At 32.5% G+C, this 19,510-nt stretch overlaps 1 protein-coding gene and 1 long non-coding RNA gene across 2 annotated transcripts in view; both read right to left on the bottom strand.

Moving 5' to 3' along the window:
* LOC133206146 (probable ATP-dependent RNA helicase DHX37) overlaps positions 1-19,510 on the bottom strand; it is a 725,850-nt gene that overhangs the window by 552,886 nt on the left and 153,454 nt on the right. The window contains exon 7 of the mRNA XM_061342078.1: positions 1,537-1,633. Within this exon, the coding sequence (XP_061198062.1) occupies positions 1,537-1,633 (97 nt within the window). The remainder of the gene's footprint in view (positions 1-1,536; positions 1,634-19,510) is intronic.
* On the bottom strand, positions 10,726-12,087 carry LOC133206370 (uncharacterized). Its single transcript, XR_009723755.1, has 3 exons — positions 11,640-12,087; positions 10,934-11,002; positions 10,726-10,817 (listed from the first exon to the last, which is right to left on the bottom strand). It is a non-coding gene; the product is annotated as an uncharacterized LOC133206370 (long non-coding RNA).

The raw sequence follows: 19,510 nt of genomic DNA, 5'->3' as shown, positions 1-19,510 counted from the left end.
ATCTCAATATAAAGTTTAAAATAAGGTAAAAAAATTAGAAATATATTGCAACACTAATTTTTTAACAAAAGTCAAGGTGGATATCATGGGGGGGGGGGGGGGGGGGTCCTTTTTTAACAAAAATTAAGATGCATATCATCTTGGTGGGCGGAGGTGGGAACATAACCTGCATACGTGATTGGGCAGTTTCCCTTATTCCTAGCAGAAACATATCACATATGCTCTAAATTTCAGTAATTTACCTACTTGAGTATACCTCACAGTTGCATGCAATATGCATCAAATCTGAGAAATACCACTGATGAAATATTTTTTTGTAATGAAAAATGACAATATACTTTTGACTTGTGAAATGTCTTCAATGTTATAGCTTTCAAGAATTATGTGCACCTCAAGAATAAATTCCATATTGTAAACAGACATGGGGGTAATTTTGATAACGAAATGTTAAATTTTGATTTTCTATTGTAGCCCCACACTATTCCAGGGGGTCATGATTTGAATACTTTAGAATCTTCACTACCCCAAAATGCTTCCATGTAAGTTTCAGCTTTTCTGGCCCAGTGGTTCTTGAGAAGAAGATTTTTTAATGACCCCACCCTATTTTTGTCCTATCTTGATAATCTCCCCTTGTAAGGCCCTTCATTTTGACAATTAAAACCGCCCTTCACCAAAGGATGCTTTGTATGGACTTTGGTTAAAATTGGCCCAGTGGTTCTTGAGAAGAAGTTGAAAAAGTTTACAGATGGACGACGGACAACAGGTGATCAGAAAAGCTCACTTCAGCTTTCAGCACAGTTGAGCTTAAAATTGGGTTGGTAGATAAGTAGGAAAATCTGTTTTTCCAAAAAATTTTAATGTATTTGTTGATAGTATAAGAGGAATAAAAAGAAAAAAAATATTAAGCACTGGAATGAAAAAAAAAAAATTTTGAGTCGGGCCACTTTTTTGCCAGTTGGTCAGGATAGGACGAACAGACTTTTTTTATTAAATGGCCTCATGATGAAAATACCCAATGCAAATTTTTATATATTGATTAATGAGTGTATAAATTTCCAGACAAATCCAACCAGTGTCCTGGAGAACATTTCTTGACAAAATCATGTCTACAGACACACAGACTGACATGCTGATTCCAATACACCCCCCCCCCATTTTTTTTTTATGGAGGGGATAAAAAATTCTTTGGGGGGGGGGGGTCTTCTGAGTATGGATAACTTCCTTAATTGCTGCCTTGATAGAAGTTCTTCAAAAGTCCTCAAGACATCTAAAGTAACAGCAAATTTTGAGATTTTATTTGTTCTGCACAGCATTTTTTCAGAATTCTATGACATATTTTCAGAAAAATCAATTCCACTAGTCTCCAATAAAATTTTTGGACAAAATCATGTCTACAGACAGCTAGACAGATGGACAGACATGAACAGACAGACATGATGGTTCTAATATACCTACCCTAAACTTCATTTGCGGAGATATAAAAATTTCTAAGCATCCCTATACTAGTTTTGAGAAGAATATGACTCTTCTTTTTACCTTCTGAACTTCCTTCAACAAGACTCCATCAGTCATGAATTTGATCTTTGTACTCTCTGTCACATTTCCTTCATATCTGATCTGATACGACACTTCTCTGCATGAAGAAAAAAAAAGTTCAACATCCAGTCAAAAGAATATATATAAAGTGCTGAACTAAAAACAAGAGGCCATTGGGCCACAATGCTCACCTGAGTAGCTTTAACCCTGCTGTTCTTCACCAGATTTTCCCCTTATAATACGTATTGTGGCCCCCCTCCCCCCCCCCCCCCACCCCGGGGTCATGATTTGAACAATTTAGAATCTACACTTCCCCAGGATGCTTCCATATAAGTTTCAGTTTTTCTGGCCAAGTGGTTCTTCAGAAGAAGATTTTTAAAGATTTCATCTAAATATTTCAATGTAAAAATTTTATTTCTTACTGTGGCCCCAACTTCCCCCCAGGAGACATGATTTGAATAATTTAGAATCTACATTACCTCAGAATGCTTCCATATAAGTTTCAGCTTTTCTGGCCCAGTGGTTCTTGTAAAGAAGATTTTTTAAAGACCCCACTCTATTTTTGTACTATCTTGATTATCTCCCCTTGTAAGGAGGTTTGGCCCTTCATTCTAACAATTTCAACCACCCTTCACCAAAGGATGATTTGTACAAACTTTGGTTAAAATTGGCCCAGTGGTTCTTGAGAAGTTGAAAAATGTGAAAAGTTTACAGACTGAAGGACGGACAACAGACAACAGGTGATCAGGAAAGCTCATTTCAGCTTTTAGCTCAGGTAAGCTAACAAGAGGCCCAAGAGCCTTAACAGTTACCTGAAGTTTGTTTGTTTGTTCAACGCCCTTTAAGAATTTTTCACTCGTATTAAGATGCCACCACTTGCTTCTGGAGGGCTGCTAATTTTGATCTGTACTTAACATTTAAAGCCCTTGAGCAACAAGCGATTTTTTTCTGGGACATACTGGGACACAGAAACTCAGTTTTTACGGTCTCATTCCAATAACTATTCATTCTCCACATCACACAGTAGATTCAAATCTGTTACATAAGGATCAATCTACACTATCTGTGGCTGCTTCAATACAAATAATGCTAAACATGACTTTGCTGTTCTTGAGAAGAATTTTTAGGATTTCTCCTACTGTATACAGGGTTATTTTTGCCCCGTCTTATTCACCCTGTCTTATTTTCGCCCTTTCATACTTGCAAACAATTTTGCCCTGTTTTACATTAGTACAGTTGCAGTTCTGTTTAAGAAATTATAGTATCTTCTTTGAATTCGCCCCATTTTAAATTCGCCCACCTGTGAGAAGGGCAAAAATAAAACAGGGGCAAAAATTTCTCAATGTACGTTATGTATTCCTATGTAAAACTTTGATTGCCCATTCCCCCCCCCCCCCCTCCTCCCTTATTATTTGAACATACTTAAGTCAACATTAAGCTTCCAAAATAATGACTAATCATGGCTTTGCTTTTCTTGAGATGTTTTCCTATTTTTTCCTATGTAAAATTTTAACCCAAATGGTGGCCTCACCCTATTCTAGGGGTTATGATTTGAACAAACTTGAATCTACACTACCTGACAATGCTTCCATATATATATGGCTAATCACGGTAATGCTTTTCTTGAAAAGTTCAAAAAGATTTTTTCCTATATATTCCTATGTAAAACTTTGATCCCCCCATGGTGGCCCAACCCTATTCCTGGGGGTCATGATTTGAACAAACTTGAATCTACACTACCTGAGTATGCTTCAAAATTATTATGACCGATCATGGCTTTACTGTTCTTGAGAAGAAGATTTTTCAGTGGAAGACCTTCTAGCGAGTCTGTTGGAACTATGGCTTTCATTTGAAATTTCAAGCATCTGCAATGAGTAGTTGCTGAAAAAAACTGCACCGAAAATTTGGTATGGAGAGATGCACAGATAAACACGAAGTTGACATTGGATTCATACAAAAATCATACTTGCCAACCTCGAACATGTAACAATCTGGTCATGATCAGATTTGGAAAGTAAAAAATCTGGTCATAACACGTAACGACATTCACAACATATTTACCATGATTAAATTTTTTTAAATATATAGGTATTTGTGTATTGAGAATTTTTTTTATTAAAAAAAGGCTTTAACTTACAATGACAAAAACTTAATATATATTGATTAAATTAACATGTTAAAAAAGAGCACTGAATTCTAATTTTCATTTTGAAGTTATTTTTCTTCTCCCGAATTAATTCAATTAACAAGTGCCATTAGTTATTGGTTGCCCGTGTGGCCCAGTGGTTAGAGCGTCTGCTCTAGAGTCGTGGAGTAAGGAGTTGATCCTTACGTCGCCGGTTCAAATCCCACTGCAGGACATGGAGGCCAGTCCTTCGGATGAGACCGTATAAGCCGAGATCGAGTCGCAGTAGGTGCTGGCATGAAAAAGATCCCTCACTGCTCAATGGTCCTGAGTGCTGAGTATAGGTAAAAAATTTGTAGCCCTCCAACGGCAAGTGTTGGCGTCTCCATATGAGTGAAAAATTCTCGAGATAGACATTAAACAACAAAACAATATGTATTGAATGTACAGTTAGGCCTAAATTATCTTCGATCACTTTATTTAATCTAATGAAAGTTGTTTTCCAAGATTCCTTGATATGTTCATAAATATCGTTTCTCTTTTTCTTGGTTCAATTTGTTTCTGCTGGCCCTGATTACAATCAAGTTCTATCGGAAGCGATTTTAAATTGACTTCAAACTTTGATTTGTCAAAACATTCCCAGGTAATTGATTACACCTGCATTGATAATTTACTGGTACATGGCCTTCTGAACATAGCCATTGGCATTGTTTACGTTTATAGATCCAAGCTTGGCTTGTAACAGAAAGTTAAAAGTGCAACCTAATTTATGAACAAAATCCAGAAATCAGGAGATTTTTGGGTTGTTTGGCAAAAATCGGGTGAAAAACATGATCCGCCATGTCATAAAAAACAAGAGGCCCAAGGGCCTTAACGGTCACCTGAGTATAATACAACAATTTAGAAGTTAAATACACTGATAGATGAAGCTTTGTTGCCCTAAAGCAAGAGAGGTAGGAAGATCAGGATCAACAAAATAATTAGTCTAGTATTCAGTGTCAACTCATAAATTAAGTTCTAATCTGTCCCCCACTTAACACTATCACCATGCAGACTATTAACAAACTATTAGTGCTTCTGTACTATTTTTAAACCCATATTAAGACCTCTAGCATTGACCTCTCTTACGGTCTTTGAAGAACTTTTAATAAGATAAGTTATTTTTGTCTCATTTTTATTTATCTATTACTTACAGGTCTACCTGATTATTAAAACTAAGAAAATAGTTTTTGAATTATATGATAAACATTCTTGCATAATTATCTTATTCTATTAACCTTTCAAATACATTATTTACAGTGATTAATTATCAAAGGTGAATGGAAAAGGGGAATAACTTCTCTCAGTAGAATACAAAAATTAATAGAGCCCTGCCCAGGACTAGAATGCTTAGACAAATGGTCCAGATGTTCAAAAATCTGGTAGAAATACGCTTACTTATATCATTTAAACTTTTACTCAGTTTTCTTCCGATATGCCCAGAAGCAGAGAAGAATTTCACAGGTACAATGCATTTTCACTACAGATTCAACAAGAGGCCCATGGGCCTTGAAGGTCACCTGAGTATCATGGAACAACTTTCAACTAAGTAAAGCCAAAATATTTTAAGAAAGAAATATACACTTGTATCTCAGAAATCATGAAATACATGGGTGACTTGCTTAACTTTCATGTAAGAATTCTGTACCATTATCATGTCATCAGTGAATGTATTTCAGATTTTTTCACAGAATATTATTGAAGATATAAATCATGTGACATTTAGTCACATAATCATTATACTCTCACATTCGATGTGCTCTTTGCTATGCAATGTATAATGCATTTGCAGGAAGAAGATGCGGGACCCTAAGTAAAAGTGACTTTGTGTAAGTTAAGAGTACTAAACAACTTTTGTTACAGTTGTAAACCTTTAAGTGCCCCAATAGAAATTTCATAATTTTTTAGAGCGATAAATTGTGCAGTTCATGGTTTTGTTTAGCTCATACATGTGATTTTACACAAGGTATGCATCCTTCTGAAAATAAACTCTGATGTGTGAGCAGTGATATGCTGCAAATTAATCCTCTTCTTTCCCTTGCAGAAATAAATCCTGGAGGGTCAGGAGAAGTCAGGATATCCTGGGATTCTCCTGAGATATCCTGACATGTCCTGCTCTCCAAAATTTTTGCTCCTGACAATTGTCAAATCCTGAGATATCCTGACATCAGGCACAGGATTTTGTCAGGAAATATCAGGACTTCATGTTAACTCTTCACCAGAACAAGATTTTCCCAGGATTTTTCAGGACTTTTACAAGAGATCAAGTCCTGGCATAAGGAAATCTCAGGACTCTTAACATTTTCTGAACTAAAACCAACTGAATCAAATAAGTCCTGGGATATCTTGAGCTGAGGACTGTTAAATTTTAAGTCCTAGAATATCCTGAAGTCAAGACTCAACATATAATAATATATGAGACATTCACAATATATGATATTTTTTCAATGTGTTGATGAATACTGAATAGTGCACTTGAGGTACTAGGGGATTATAATCAGCACAACTCCCATTATTAAGTTTGGGAATACACTAGGCCTATTCAATAAAACAAATAGGCCTAAAACTATATCAGTGGCGGATCCAGAAATTTTAAAAAGGGGGGGGGGGGCTGACAAGTTTGGAGTTGGGGTAGGGGCCCACAGCCACACCAAAAAAATTATTTATTAAATCTTATATATTTTGGACACAAAATGGGGACCCGGGCGCCCTGGCCCCCCTTCTAAATCTGCCAGTGTATATTATGGTTTACCCCTCAATAATAACATCTGAGGACTTGTTACCATTGAAATTGCTGTTTTGTTGGACCTACTTTGAATGTGGGAATAAAATCAAAGTCTTAGCTATGTAAATAATAACGTTTATATATAGATACAGCGATATAAATAGACAAATAGACGTTTTTCTGCATAAATATAAACATTGGCACCATAATGTAAAATAATTATTTATTACAACAAAATAATTAAAAACTTCAAGTTCAGAAGTTTTTTTTACCGTAAATTAATTTTTACAATACTGTTACAGTTATATAAGTACAACATTTAGGCTATAGCTGCACTCTTCTACTAAAAACGAAAAGTACCTAAATCCCGTATGGAATCAAAACGCGTACACATTACCAAACGTTATCTGGTCAACTGTGCGCTTATCTTAAAGTGTGTACGGTGTGGGAAATCAAGCGGTTTAATGACAAAGAGTGACCCATTTCAATAATCCGCGTTTTTCAAATTGGATGAGGTCAAGATGTCGGTGGAGAGATTTTATTTGGATTTGCTTGAGATACTGTACTTTGAATAGACACCGAACTATAGAAAATGAAGTGTGCCATTGAAGAATGCCAAGCTGAAGTAATGAAAAAGTGAAGACAACGGACAGTGAGGAAATAATGCATCCCTGGAGAAAAAAACCTGGAATGTTTATACCCACAAAAGGGACAATGATTTGCACATATTCAGGGAATGAAGCTGGGAATATTCATAGTTCATGACGTTGGTTGTAAGTTCAAACTTATTTAAACTTTAATATACTGAAACGCAAAAAAAACGCAACAAGCAGTAATCTACAAATATTTGAATTTTTTATCTAATGATTTTCAAAAATGAATAGACTTAGGTAAAACTTGATTTGAAAACATCAAAGATTTGATAAAAATGTTAAATGATTATTTTTTAACTTTAGAAAGTAACTCATGACTGTTAAAACACCCCCCACCCCGGCCACTCGATTACAGCGTGCAAGTCTGCCATGCACAACAATTGCAGCTTGATTTCTACGATGCAATAGGTTCATCAGTCTCCAGATCTGAGCGAAAGGAATATTCTTTGCCATTTTTAAATGCCTGTTTTTCAGATGATGAGGTCGAATTTTCTCTAGCCAAGCGCAGTGTAGTAACCCTTGGACTTCCGGTCCAAGAACTGTCATTCATGCTAAGGATACGTAAGAGACTGTTGGGGCGTGATGTAGGTCATATTTGCATCTGCAACTCTCCATCACCTTTATTTTGAGATTTTCCAGCTAGAGCAATGGAAATGCCTACTTAAGTCATTTTCAGGAAGCCTCGGCATCGCTTACAGAAAAGATAGGGGAATTTATTTTTCGGAACATTGCTGATTTACTTATGATAAACAGATACAATACCTTAAAATCCCATGTTATTGCCAAATATTTTGCTAAACCTGCAATTTCTGATATTTGTTAAGCAGACTCAAACTCAACTTCCGGTAATGGTATGAAAATCATTCAACCGTTAAATTACCGATATTTACAAAATTAAAGAAGTCCTTACTTTTAAGATACAAAATTATATCCTATATGTAATATTTCCCTCTAAAATATGATGTTGCGTTTCTTTTGCGTTTCAGTATATAATAGGTATCGTGGTTCAAATATGATCATATCGAATATTTCACAAGAAAATTGTATTCTTTTAAATTTCGAGTTAATTGCCAATTGAACACTTTCAGAAGTTTGGCGTTTATAAAACAAATGTGCTAAATAAGCAGGGTGTGATGATATGCATTATTAAGTGCATGCACGGGCACTGGAAGTTAATGTAAATTTTTTATACATGCACATACTCAATATTTACATTAAGGACCCTCTATACACTGATGAAAAATGTTTTTTTTGGACTTTGAGAAAATTATATAGCGTAAAGGAGGATGTTTTGAAATTAACTAATTCATTTTTAAGATAGGGAGTGTGCCTTTTTTACCCAGGAAAAATCTACAAAGATAATGAAGTAATTGTAAATAAAATTCACTTTCGCTTTCTCAAATGGTGAAAATACATGCAAATAAAGTTTTCAACTAATCTATCTTGGTCTAATATGTTTTTTAGAATACTTGGATTTATTTTAAATTATGTCATACAGTGCAGGTTAAAAATTATTCTATTTCTATATCAAATGATGGGTCAGTCTAACTACACAAAAGTACCCTGAAATAAGGGTGGAGTGTAGAGAGGGTCCTTAACTTCCAGTGCCCGTTAGCAGGTCCAGTACATTTAGCTACGTAGCTAAAATTACCTACCGTAGCTTTATTTACCTACCTCGGGTAGATTTATTTAGCTATTTCAAGGCAACTTTTCACAATTTTGCTTTTTATTTTAAAAAGACAAAAAATTGCAAGTAAATGTCTACTTATATTTATTTTAGTTATTATTTAAAAAGCAATCTAAAGCAGAGAGAGTTTTAACATTGCTGCGTTTGAACACTTTTAAGGAAAAGATGTATTTCCATTGTTTGAGTAACTATACACCACGTTGTGTGCGATGAGGCATGGATAAGTATGATTACTTCACATTGTGCTCATGTTAACAAGAACTGATTTTCTTTGTAATTTCAATCAAGAAGTAACGGTTAGGTCACAAATTAAAGCCCCAAAACTTTTAGAACTTTGATTGCAATTGTGCAGAAAAAGACACATTTTCAAGTGTGAATTTTTCACGAATTGTTTTCAGATGAGTTAAAAGTTGAAAATTATCACTGCATCAAAGTGCAATTTTCTGCACTTTCTGGGAAAAATGCTAGTTTATGAAATAAGTTTGATTTAGTAGCTAAATAAAGCTACTTCAGGTAGGTAAATAAAGCTATGTAGGTAATTCAAGCTACGTAGCTAAATCTAGCATATGTCTTTTTACCACAAGGAACCACAAGGTACCACAAGGAACCACAAGGATACCACAAGGATACCACAAGGAACCCCAGGAACATCATATACAACCTTAATTATTCTAAATATGATTTATATGCACTTGTAAACTATAAAAAAATGTTTTGAAGGGCAAATTAACACATTAATTGTCTTAAATAGGTACAGTACAGCACTATTAAACCAAGGTAAAAATCTAAATTAAATTCACTAATTTCAGCTAAATTATGCATGCATAGTTCAGAGGGAGAGATTGTATTTTTATGATACATAAAAAGTTAATGGTTGATTGTGTATTTCAATACACAAACCATAAGTCAATACAGTGCGGACTCGTTATTACGATGTTCATTTTGTCAGGGTAATTCCCATATCGAAAATGAATACAAAAATAATACAAGAAAAAAATACTAAAATAATACAAAAAAAGTATATTTTTAATGACCAAATTTGGAACCCTCTAAATCTTGGTTCCAATTTAGGTCAAAAATAATAGACTTTTTACAAGCCAAACACAGAAAAATATATTTTTAATATACTTTATTTTTTCGAAATAATACAGAAATGATACACATGACCTGTAAAAACGTATTGTTTTTGTACTTTTGTATTAATTCTCTATTTTCCTCTCCAAAGTATAAAAATAATACAGTCCATAGAAAAGTATAGAAAAAATACAGAATGTATTAATTTTGTATTAGCATATATTATTTTTGTATTTTTTCACCTTTAAGAATTAAAATACAAAAAAAATATAGAATATATTAATTTTGTATCACATATATTATTTTTGTATTTTTTCATCTGGAACAATTAAAAGTACAAAAAAGATATAAAATATGAAAATAATACAGTACACAGAAAAGTATGAAAAAAATATAGAATGTATTAATTTTGTATTAATATGTATTGTTTTTGTATTTTTATCAGCATGAAGGATTGTATTTCAAAAATATCAAAAAAGTACAAGAATGATAGACAAAAAATACATTTAAATGCTTAAAATAATACAAAACAGAGTTTTAAAAACTACAAAAATGATCATGGGCAAAAATTGTTATTTGAAGAAAAGGGGTTGGAGATTGAGGTTCTTAATAGCATCTATTGATTGTTATTCAAAAATCTTTTATTTATTTGAAATATTTGTTAAATAACAATTTTAGTAACTCAGTCAGATTACCTTAAATGTACAAATAGCTAATTAAAAAGTAATTAATGTGGCCAGGCTACTGATTCAGCTACCAATTCTAGTCTTGATCTTTCTTTTTACATATAATCTGCTCTTCAATAGTCTTGATATTTTTCACAAGTTTAACTAATCCTGTTTTCTTTGTACTTTTACCAACTGTTTTGATCTCTCTGCTTTGCTGTTTCTTTTGTATGGAGAAGGTAGAGGAGTGTTTACTTTGTTGCAGAAGTCCATCTTCAAATCACACAACCTGTCATCTCATCTGACTTCATCACTGTGAAATATAGAACAGAATGATATAATAATAAAATTTAATGAACCATTACCTCAACAAAACACACATTTTCACATCCAAAATAATTCTCTATAGATTTTGTTTAGCTCACACACCTGCAATACTTTCTTGAGAGGGATCTTCTTCCTCCATGACTAATCAGCTTTTCTTCAATGTTCTGCTGACTGAAATTAACAATAATTATAAATTGAAATTCCAAAAGATCCAGCGGAGTTCACCAAATTCCATACAATTGTACCATTGAAATTACTTTTCTTTAATCTGGGGTGTTTCTTAGGGGACAACCATTTGATTTGACAATCTGGAGAAGAAAAAGGGGGGGGGGGACTGATTTATATAATATTTTTTAAAAAATATTTGTAATAAACAATCTGTCCTTGAAAACGTTGAAAGAGTAAACAAAATGTGTGCCACAATGTTATTTAAATAAACTGCCCCCCCCCCCCCCCGAACCCAACCTACCCCCCCCCCCCTCTCGAAAAAATTTGAGTTTATACAAATTACAGAATTGTTTTTGAAGGGAAAATAAATAATTCGTCTCTGGTAAACTTGAAAAAATTGGAATGAATTAGAAATAGGAAGCCAAAGGCTTGAAAATTACCCCCATCTTCCACCCCTCCCTCCCCAATCAGAATTTATCACAAAAACCCTTGTTCCCCACATGGCCAATAACCGTACTATTTTATCTTTCTACAATACTACAAAATGGGTAAAAAAGGCATTCTTTGTTCCTCTATCTTTGTACTAAGTTATTATTTAAAAAACTGAACATTTAATGTGCTAAAATATACATAATCTTACCGCAACTGTCGTTGTTTACACCAGAAAAGTCCGGATATGATGCCTAAAAAACGTCAGTCTCCTTATGTATTTGCTTTCCTTGGTTCATATATATGATCCTGTGTACCATGATTATGCTGAACTTCTGTTTTTCGATCCATTTTACTCGCGAGCAAATGAGAGTTTATTCAAAATCACCTCCAGCTTTCTCAACACGTCCCGGGAAGAATTTTCAAAATGGCGTGGGTGAAATATTGTTGACCAATCAGAGAACAGTACGGAAGAGTTTTAAAATCTGACCAATCATATTGTGTCATATATACGAAAATTACCGATGTTGAGATCGGAACAGTTAGAGAAAACATATTTACATGGTTTTAAATATCTTGAATCAATTGAACAAACCTAAAATTATGTTAGAAAAAAACGATGTTCAATTTAATCATCAGAATCATTTTTTTTTTATTCCTTACGGAATTTACCGATTACGAAACATCGTTATTTCCGGTCATCATTTCCGCTGAGAGCAGCCATTTTTATATTCAAGTTGACCTGTGAAGTAGACCATAAAGTTCAAATATAATGATCAAAACGAGCGGGAGATACATAATATATAGCCTTTTTGACGGACAACTTAACTCATACATACGGTACCAGAGATTGAAATAATGTTTAACAACTATCCTTTACACCAATTTCACAACATTTTCTATATTATTTTATGATATTCTTTCGTAATAATTTCTTTTTTTTTTTTTTTAAAGCGGATAATTAAATAGTTCTATTCCATGTAATTGTAATACGTACTGAATTAAATATAATGTATACTAAATTGAGTTGTATAGTCAAGAAAACATCGTAGGTACTGTAATTAGCATGATTAGTGGAACTCTCCATGTTGTTTGTTTTTGTTCTTTGGTTGGGATGTGTTTTCACGGGTAAATCATGAACTATTTCTTTGAGTAGTATAACATGTACTCGTCTATTGTAAGCCTGCAGGGTGGCCACCTGTGCTGTTGGCGATAGTGTAAACACTCGGTTGTAAACACGCTGTAAAATTTTCAACACAAAAAGAAAGTCTGTAACTCTGAAACTTCAAAATTTACCGCGTGTTTACAACTATCATGTACAGCATAGGTGTTCCCTTAGACGTATCTATCTCTTTCCAAATGACAATTTCACACCTAGTAAAGACGTTTTAAAAATGAAATTGTTTAGTTAACAAATTTAAACTACTGAAATTTTCTGTTCTAAATAGCAATTAAATGTAAATAGTATAAAAGCAACCTTTATAGCAGTGGTCTTAATTAATAAAATCTGAGAAAAAATATTAATTCCAACAGACTTATTGCAGGGACATTCTGTAAATTTTCCTAAGTTCAAAGAAATACAAATTTCAGTAAAAGAAAACACTAAGTCCAAAATAAATATAAAAAAAATACATACTGACTGTATAGTATTTTTTGAAAAATTATTAAGTCCAAATTTAATACAAAAATAATACAGACTAACTGTATGTAATTTTCTGTAAAATTACTAAGTTCAATTTTAATACAGAAAAAATACACTTGAAAAAAACTAAGTCCACAAAAATACAAAAATGATATACTGAAAATAATCTAAGTCCCAAAAAATACAAAAATAATACCCTGTAAAAAATCAAAGTCAGATTTTAATACAAAAATAATCTACCTATTTGTTGGTGATACAAAAATAATATATTTTTTCTGTATTAATTTTAAACAATACGGAAATGATTGTATTAAAAATATATTAAAAATATACTTTTATGTATTATTTTTTGATATGGGTTAAAATATCGTAATACCGAGGGCAACATAATAAAAGTTCCCAATAAAATCCATAAAACAACGTTTTGAAAGCTTGTTGTTGTATTAGGAGGTGTATTTTTCTCCTTTTGTTTCCTTCTTCTGTTCAAATTCTTCATTAAAACGCTATATACATATAATTTATTAATAACTTATCTTGAATAGATATCTTCATGATGCTATTTCTTCTATTTCCTTCATTTTAAAAGAAATGTGCACATTTTTTATAAAAACTTAGGCAATCTTCATTTATCTGCCGCCATTTCCTTTTACTTTCGTTTCTGTCTAGATAATGCGTTCGTAAAATTTTCAATGTCTGCGTATCGTTACTACATATATAACAACAATTAATACATCACTGGGTGGTTTTGGGTGTTCAATGAGCTTAGAGCTGCAGTGAACAACTGACGAAAGTGGGCAGTGTGATAGGCATATTCCTTAACAGGATTTGAGAACACACAAGCTAAATGTCAAAATAAATTTGAATTTTTAAATAACTGAACAGAGTTCAATTAGCAGTTCAGCAATTATCGATTTGTATTTCTGCTGACACCTGTGAGGTAGTCCAAGCCACTATCCAAGCTGTTAAACTTTAGTGGAGTTCAAATTTTGCCAAAATTATGTTTGATACCCAAGCTGACAATTCCTGCTGTTTAACTGCAAACGAAATTACACATTATGTATCTAACATACATGCATACAATTAAATGTAACCCTTTATTTAATAAATAAATTTTACTTATTATCCATAGTAAAAAAAATAAAATCAACTTTACAGAGATAGATGAACTAGAGACTACATTTATAAATAAACAGTTTAATTGTTTAACAATGGCTTTGGCACGTCTCCAATTCTGCTGACATCACTAGAACAGTCAAGGTGTGTGCAGTCAAGCATCACTAATCACCTAACGGCCCTGCAAGTTAACACTCTGTCAGAGCTCAGGTGTTTCAATGTTTATTTAGCGTCTCCTTAAGTGTCTACAGTCGATCAACACTGAATAAACACGGGGTGAAAAAAAATTTTGGACAGAATTTTTACATCGTAATACCGAGTCCTGGCATTTTAGGACATCATAATAAACAGTTCTATTTTGTATAGATTTGTTAAGAAATGGTTTTGTGCTTTGAATTTACAACGTAATAAGCGTTCTTTCTTATAAAACCGTCACCGTAATAACGAGTCCGCACTGTACCCAAGAAAAACCCTAATGTCATGTCCCCTGTACCACAAGGATAGGCCAAGGTACCTACAGAATATCAAAATGACACTTAAATGACACTTAATTCAACTTTAAAAAAATCTAATAATAGTTTAAATGCATTTGTTAATTGTTTATTAGCTCACCTGAGCCAAAGGCTCAAGTGAGCTTTTTTGATCACATATTGTCCAGTGTGCACCGTCCATCCAGCTGTCCGTCTATCTGTACACTTTTCACATTTTTGATTTCTTCTCAAGAACAACTGGGCCAATTTCAACCAAACTTACCACAAGGTCTCCTTGGGTGAAAGGGATTCAAATTTGTTCAAATGAAGTACCACGCCCTCTTCCAAGGGGAGATAATTTAATAATTAGTGAAAATTTAATGGCATCTCTTAAAAATCTTCTCATGAACCACAACTGGGCCAGCAAAAATGAAACTAAAATGTGAAAATATCCTTAGAATAGATAAGTTTTTTTTCAAATCAAGATATCCCGGGGTAGGGCGGGCCACAATGGACAATCAAAATTTTACATGTATAGGAATGTATAGGAAAAATTTAAAAAATGTTCTCGAGAACAGTAAAGCCTTGATTGGTCATATTCAAATGGAAGTATCCTCAGGTTGTGTAGATTCAAATTTGATCACATCATGACCCCTGGGGGTAGGATTGGATCACAACAATAGACAATAAAAGTCTTACATAGGAATATATAGGAAAAATCTTTAAAAATCTTCTTCTCAAGAACAGCAAAGCTATGATTGGTCATATTTATATGGAAGCATCCTCAGATAGTGTAGCTTTAACTTATTCAAATCCGGTTCTATGTTAGGAGTTTGGAGCGTTTACCAAAGATGCAGCTGAGAGGGTCCGAGAAACTGTTCGACTTTTGCTTGAACTGCTGATCTAATTTTAACCAGTTTTGGCATATAGCTTCTACATGTATGGGTAAAGGGAAACATGAATTTTGAATTTCATGGTCCCTTACCCTTCCCCCTTTCTGGGCTTGAGGGGTGGGACTCCTGGAAATCAAACTGTTGACATGATTGTTAAATAAGCATTGAGCCCTAGCTCTAGATCAATCATTTGTGATATTCATGGCCCCAGGGTCAGAGTTTTAGGGTAAATATGGTGAAAAAGCATTATTCTCTACTCAAGATATTTAATTCAGCAAACATATTAAATGCATGATGTGATGGCCCCTGGGTCAGCTAGGGGTTCTGGTGTTAGCTAGGTTATGGATCTATTGGTATGTAATATATTGTTAAGCATTTATTAAAATCTTTGAAAATCTCTCTGCTCCTAGGTATGAAGCAAAATAAAATGCTTATATAGTTGTGTTCAGCAACATGCCTTTTTCAAAATTATTTCTTTCAAAACCATCTTTGCCCCTGGGTATTTAAAAAATAAAATGTTTTCTAATTTTCAAACAATGAACTGCTTTACAAAATTTAAAATGATTGTGTTATTTTAGAAGATGTTTTTTTAATAAACATCAGAAGTCAGGAGTGCAACAAAAAAAGGTTAAAGAGGATCCCTTCAAAATCTTGTATTAAAAAAAAAATTGGGCCATTATTAGAAATATTGCTGTTTCCCCTGACTCTAAAATCACAAGTTGGGTAGGTAGGTAGGTAGGTGAATAATTTTTTCTGTCTTTGAAAATTTAATACATTTTCAAATTTAATTGAAAAACTTTATGAAAAAAGCAGATTGGAAACAGAATATCATATAAATTAATTCAAAGTAATTTACTGGGAATTAATTGTAACACTTTTTTTTAATTAACATTCCACATGGGTTTAATTTATGCTCTGCACATGGTCAAATATTTTTGGTGGAGGCGTGTTTTATCTTCATAATTAAAAATTGTTATTTTTTAAATAAAGTTCTGTAAATAAAAATTCTGAAACTTTTCTATGGATTTATGTATTCTATTGACCCTTAAAAAATAACTAGAATGTTTATACATATAAAAACTATATGATCTACAAATTCTGTACACCAATTTCGAGCTAACTTTTAAAAAAAAATTAACTAGAATATTTATACATTATCTTATCTTGTAAAAATATATGTTAATTAATTTGAAAACAAACTTACTTTTCTCTAAAATTTCAAATTTTTAGTCAATATCTTTTAATTCATCCATATCCAAATTAAATTAAGTAAACAAAATAATTTTTGTTAATTTACATTTATATGAACACAAGAACTTTTCTCTACAAAAATATTTTGTTCATTGTTTTCATAGAGTTAATTCTTTAATAATTTCAAATTTAAAAACAATTATGTACAAAGGATGTCAAACATTGAGTTTTTGTTATTGAAATGAATTCATGCAAACTTATTAAATTTCTCCATATAAGATTGAAACATGTTTTATAAAATTAATAATTTAATTGTATGGATGTCTATAAAGATAGTACAGAATATATTATTAATTTTCCAGGTCATAGAAAAGTAAATATCCATTTATTAATAAAGAAGTATGGAAAATAGCATGCATGTATTTCAATGACATATGGAGAACTCTCTTGTGTATAGGGTGCCTAGTTTGCATGTATAGATCCACCATTTCAGGTAATCAACAGTGAAATCAACAGTTTTCAGTGATTAACTTGTGTATACACAAGGTACACAAGACTGGTCACAACATACCTTAGGTATATAAACAAAAGTAAATCTGCATGGTTGGTGAAAAAATATACCTGGACAGTGGTATAATGTAATAATTATTAATAAACTTATACATGTATAACTTTTCTTTTACCATTTACATACAAGTATAAACATTAAATTGTCTCACTATTTTTAGCTGGATACTGGTAAATAAATTAAATATTTTTTTACAAAAATACCTGAAGCTGACCCATTTTTCCCCATAATTCTACTACACCGGTACTTTCAACATTTCTACAGATCATGCTGCTAAAGATGGGCAATAAGGAGATGGGTGAACATGACGAGCGATAAGCCTATAGTGGGACAAACATGAAGATGAAAAATTAAATTTCAATTATATCAAAATTTTCCTTGATATTTCATCTAACATTAAAATATACTTTATGTAAAATCTCTACAATTTGCAAAAATCCCTCAAAGATTGAATTTATTTGCCTGTGAAGTATTTATAGACACACACAAAAGCCGGCTAAAAGAGTCATTTTCTCATACTATAATACTATTTTTCGATATGAGTGGGTCTTCTCTCCACCTTTTTGAAAGTTAATTCTAAAAGTTTGCATAAAAATATACATTTTTTGGTTACCAAAAATATGGAGCAGTGACCCACTATACCTTAAAAATATACTTTTATGACAAAACATTCGCATCTTTTCGAGAAATACTTGAAGTCCATTAAGTCAAGGGTCATATCACAAATATAATTTAAATGTCACTGTTCGTCAGGACTTGTGTAGTCTAGCGGTTAGCGTGCTAGTCTCGAAAGAAAATGATACTCAGGCTTTTTATTGCTAGGGTTCGAACCCCACGAATACCACATTAATTTTTTTAATAAAAGAATAAATTTTTCTGATAACATTTTCCTCAGAAAAGTTTTGTTTATCACAATTTCATAAATTTCAATAATGAGAACTTTACTCTAAATATTAAATTCACAAACTGAACATGATTTTTATATTTCTGAAGCTATAGGCTTTCTGCATGCTATGTTTGCCCATCTCCTTTGAATGTTGTTAAAAAAATCATATATAACCCATTCTTTCCAGCATCAATGAATCATAAATGGCACCTGCCATTGGTAAAATTAATACATAGCATAAACTAAAATATGTTTGAAAAAGTTGACCAACAGTTATCACATATTAATATTAAACTCAATTGACTGGGAACTGATTACCTCAAGTAAATTCTGTAAACCCATTTTGAGCTAATTAAAAACATTTAAAAAGAAACACCAAACTTTATGGTTTGTGGAGAACTTAATTAACAGATCTCACTTTATAATGATAATGTTACAGCTCTAAATTATTTCTTTTTGTGTTTCTCAGAGTTCAAAAATTGTATGCATTTTTAAAAAAAATAATTTTATTAAAAATCCATGTTGTGATTTTGCAAAGAAAATTTAAATTGAATGTGGATCCACTTCTTTGTGACCTAAAAATTTAATATATAAAAACTTTTTTAATCTAACCAGTACATAGATTTAGACAAGTACCGGGTTACACATAGCTATTTACTATTCCTAAAAGAGAAAAATTATCAGTACTGAATTTGTAAATTGTAATAAACTTGCATGCATGAGAATGGATTTTGATATTTTTTTGGGAAGTATTAATGAATTTATAAAAATCCGAATTAAAACATTACATGTACCTGTAATTATGTGCCAAAATATTTATAGTTTTAAGATTGAAGCAATGAATCAAACAAAACTTATTAAGAATTTTAAGTTAAATATTACAATCAAATGCAGCAAAACTGGCATGTACTTGAGAAACTATCAAAACATAAGTATTAAATCAAAGATTACATAGGTCATCTTGATGTACAAGTCAACTAAATGTTATTTATAAGTACAACAAAGTCTAACCTTTATAAATATTGGGGTAGTAATTAGTGCAAGATTTAAACATGTTTGGTCTGTGTAGCAGTGGCGGATCCAAGGGGGGAGGGGAGGTTACGGGGATTTGCATCCCCCACCCCTTTTGGATTTGCTAATAAGAGACACATAGACAGAGAGGGAGGGGACCCAATTTTTTGTTGTGTTTTTATGCTAGAAATTGTTCAGTGAAACGCTAATGTAGTAATATATGAATAAATTTGGTTGTTGAAAGAAAATGCTCCCCCCCCCCCCCTTACAAACTAAGATTTTCGGGTTGGGAGGTTTTTTTCCTTCAT

The sequence above is a fragment of the Saccostrea echinata genome, unplaced genomic scaffold, assembly GCF_033153115.1.
Source record: "Saccostrea echinata isolate AGI-Se365-2 ecotype Australia unplaced genomic scaffold, CSIRO_AGI_Sech_v1 ptg000054l, whole genome shotgun sequence".
NCBI lineage: Eukaryota > Metazoa > Mollusca > Bivalvia > Ostreida > Ostreidae > Saccostrea > Saccostrea echinata.
The sequence above is the reverse complement of the archived record's forward strand: the minus strand, read 5'-3'. Positions and strand labels throughout refer to the sequence as shown.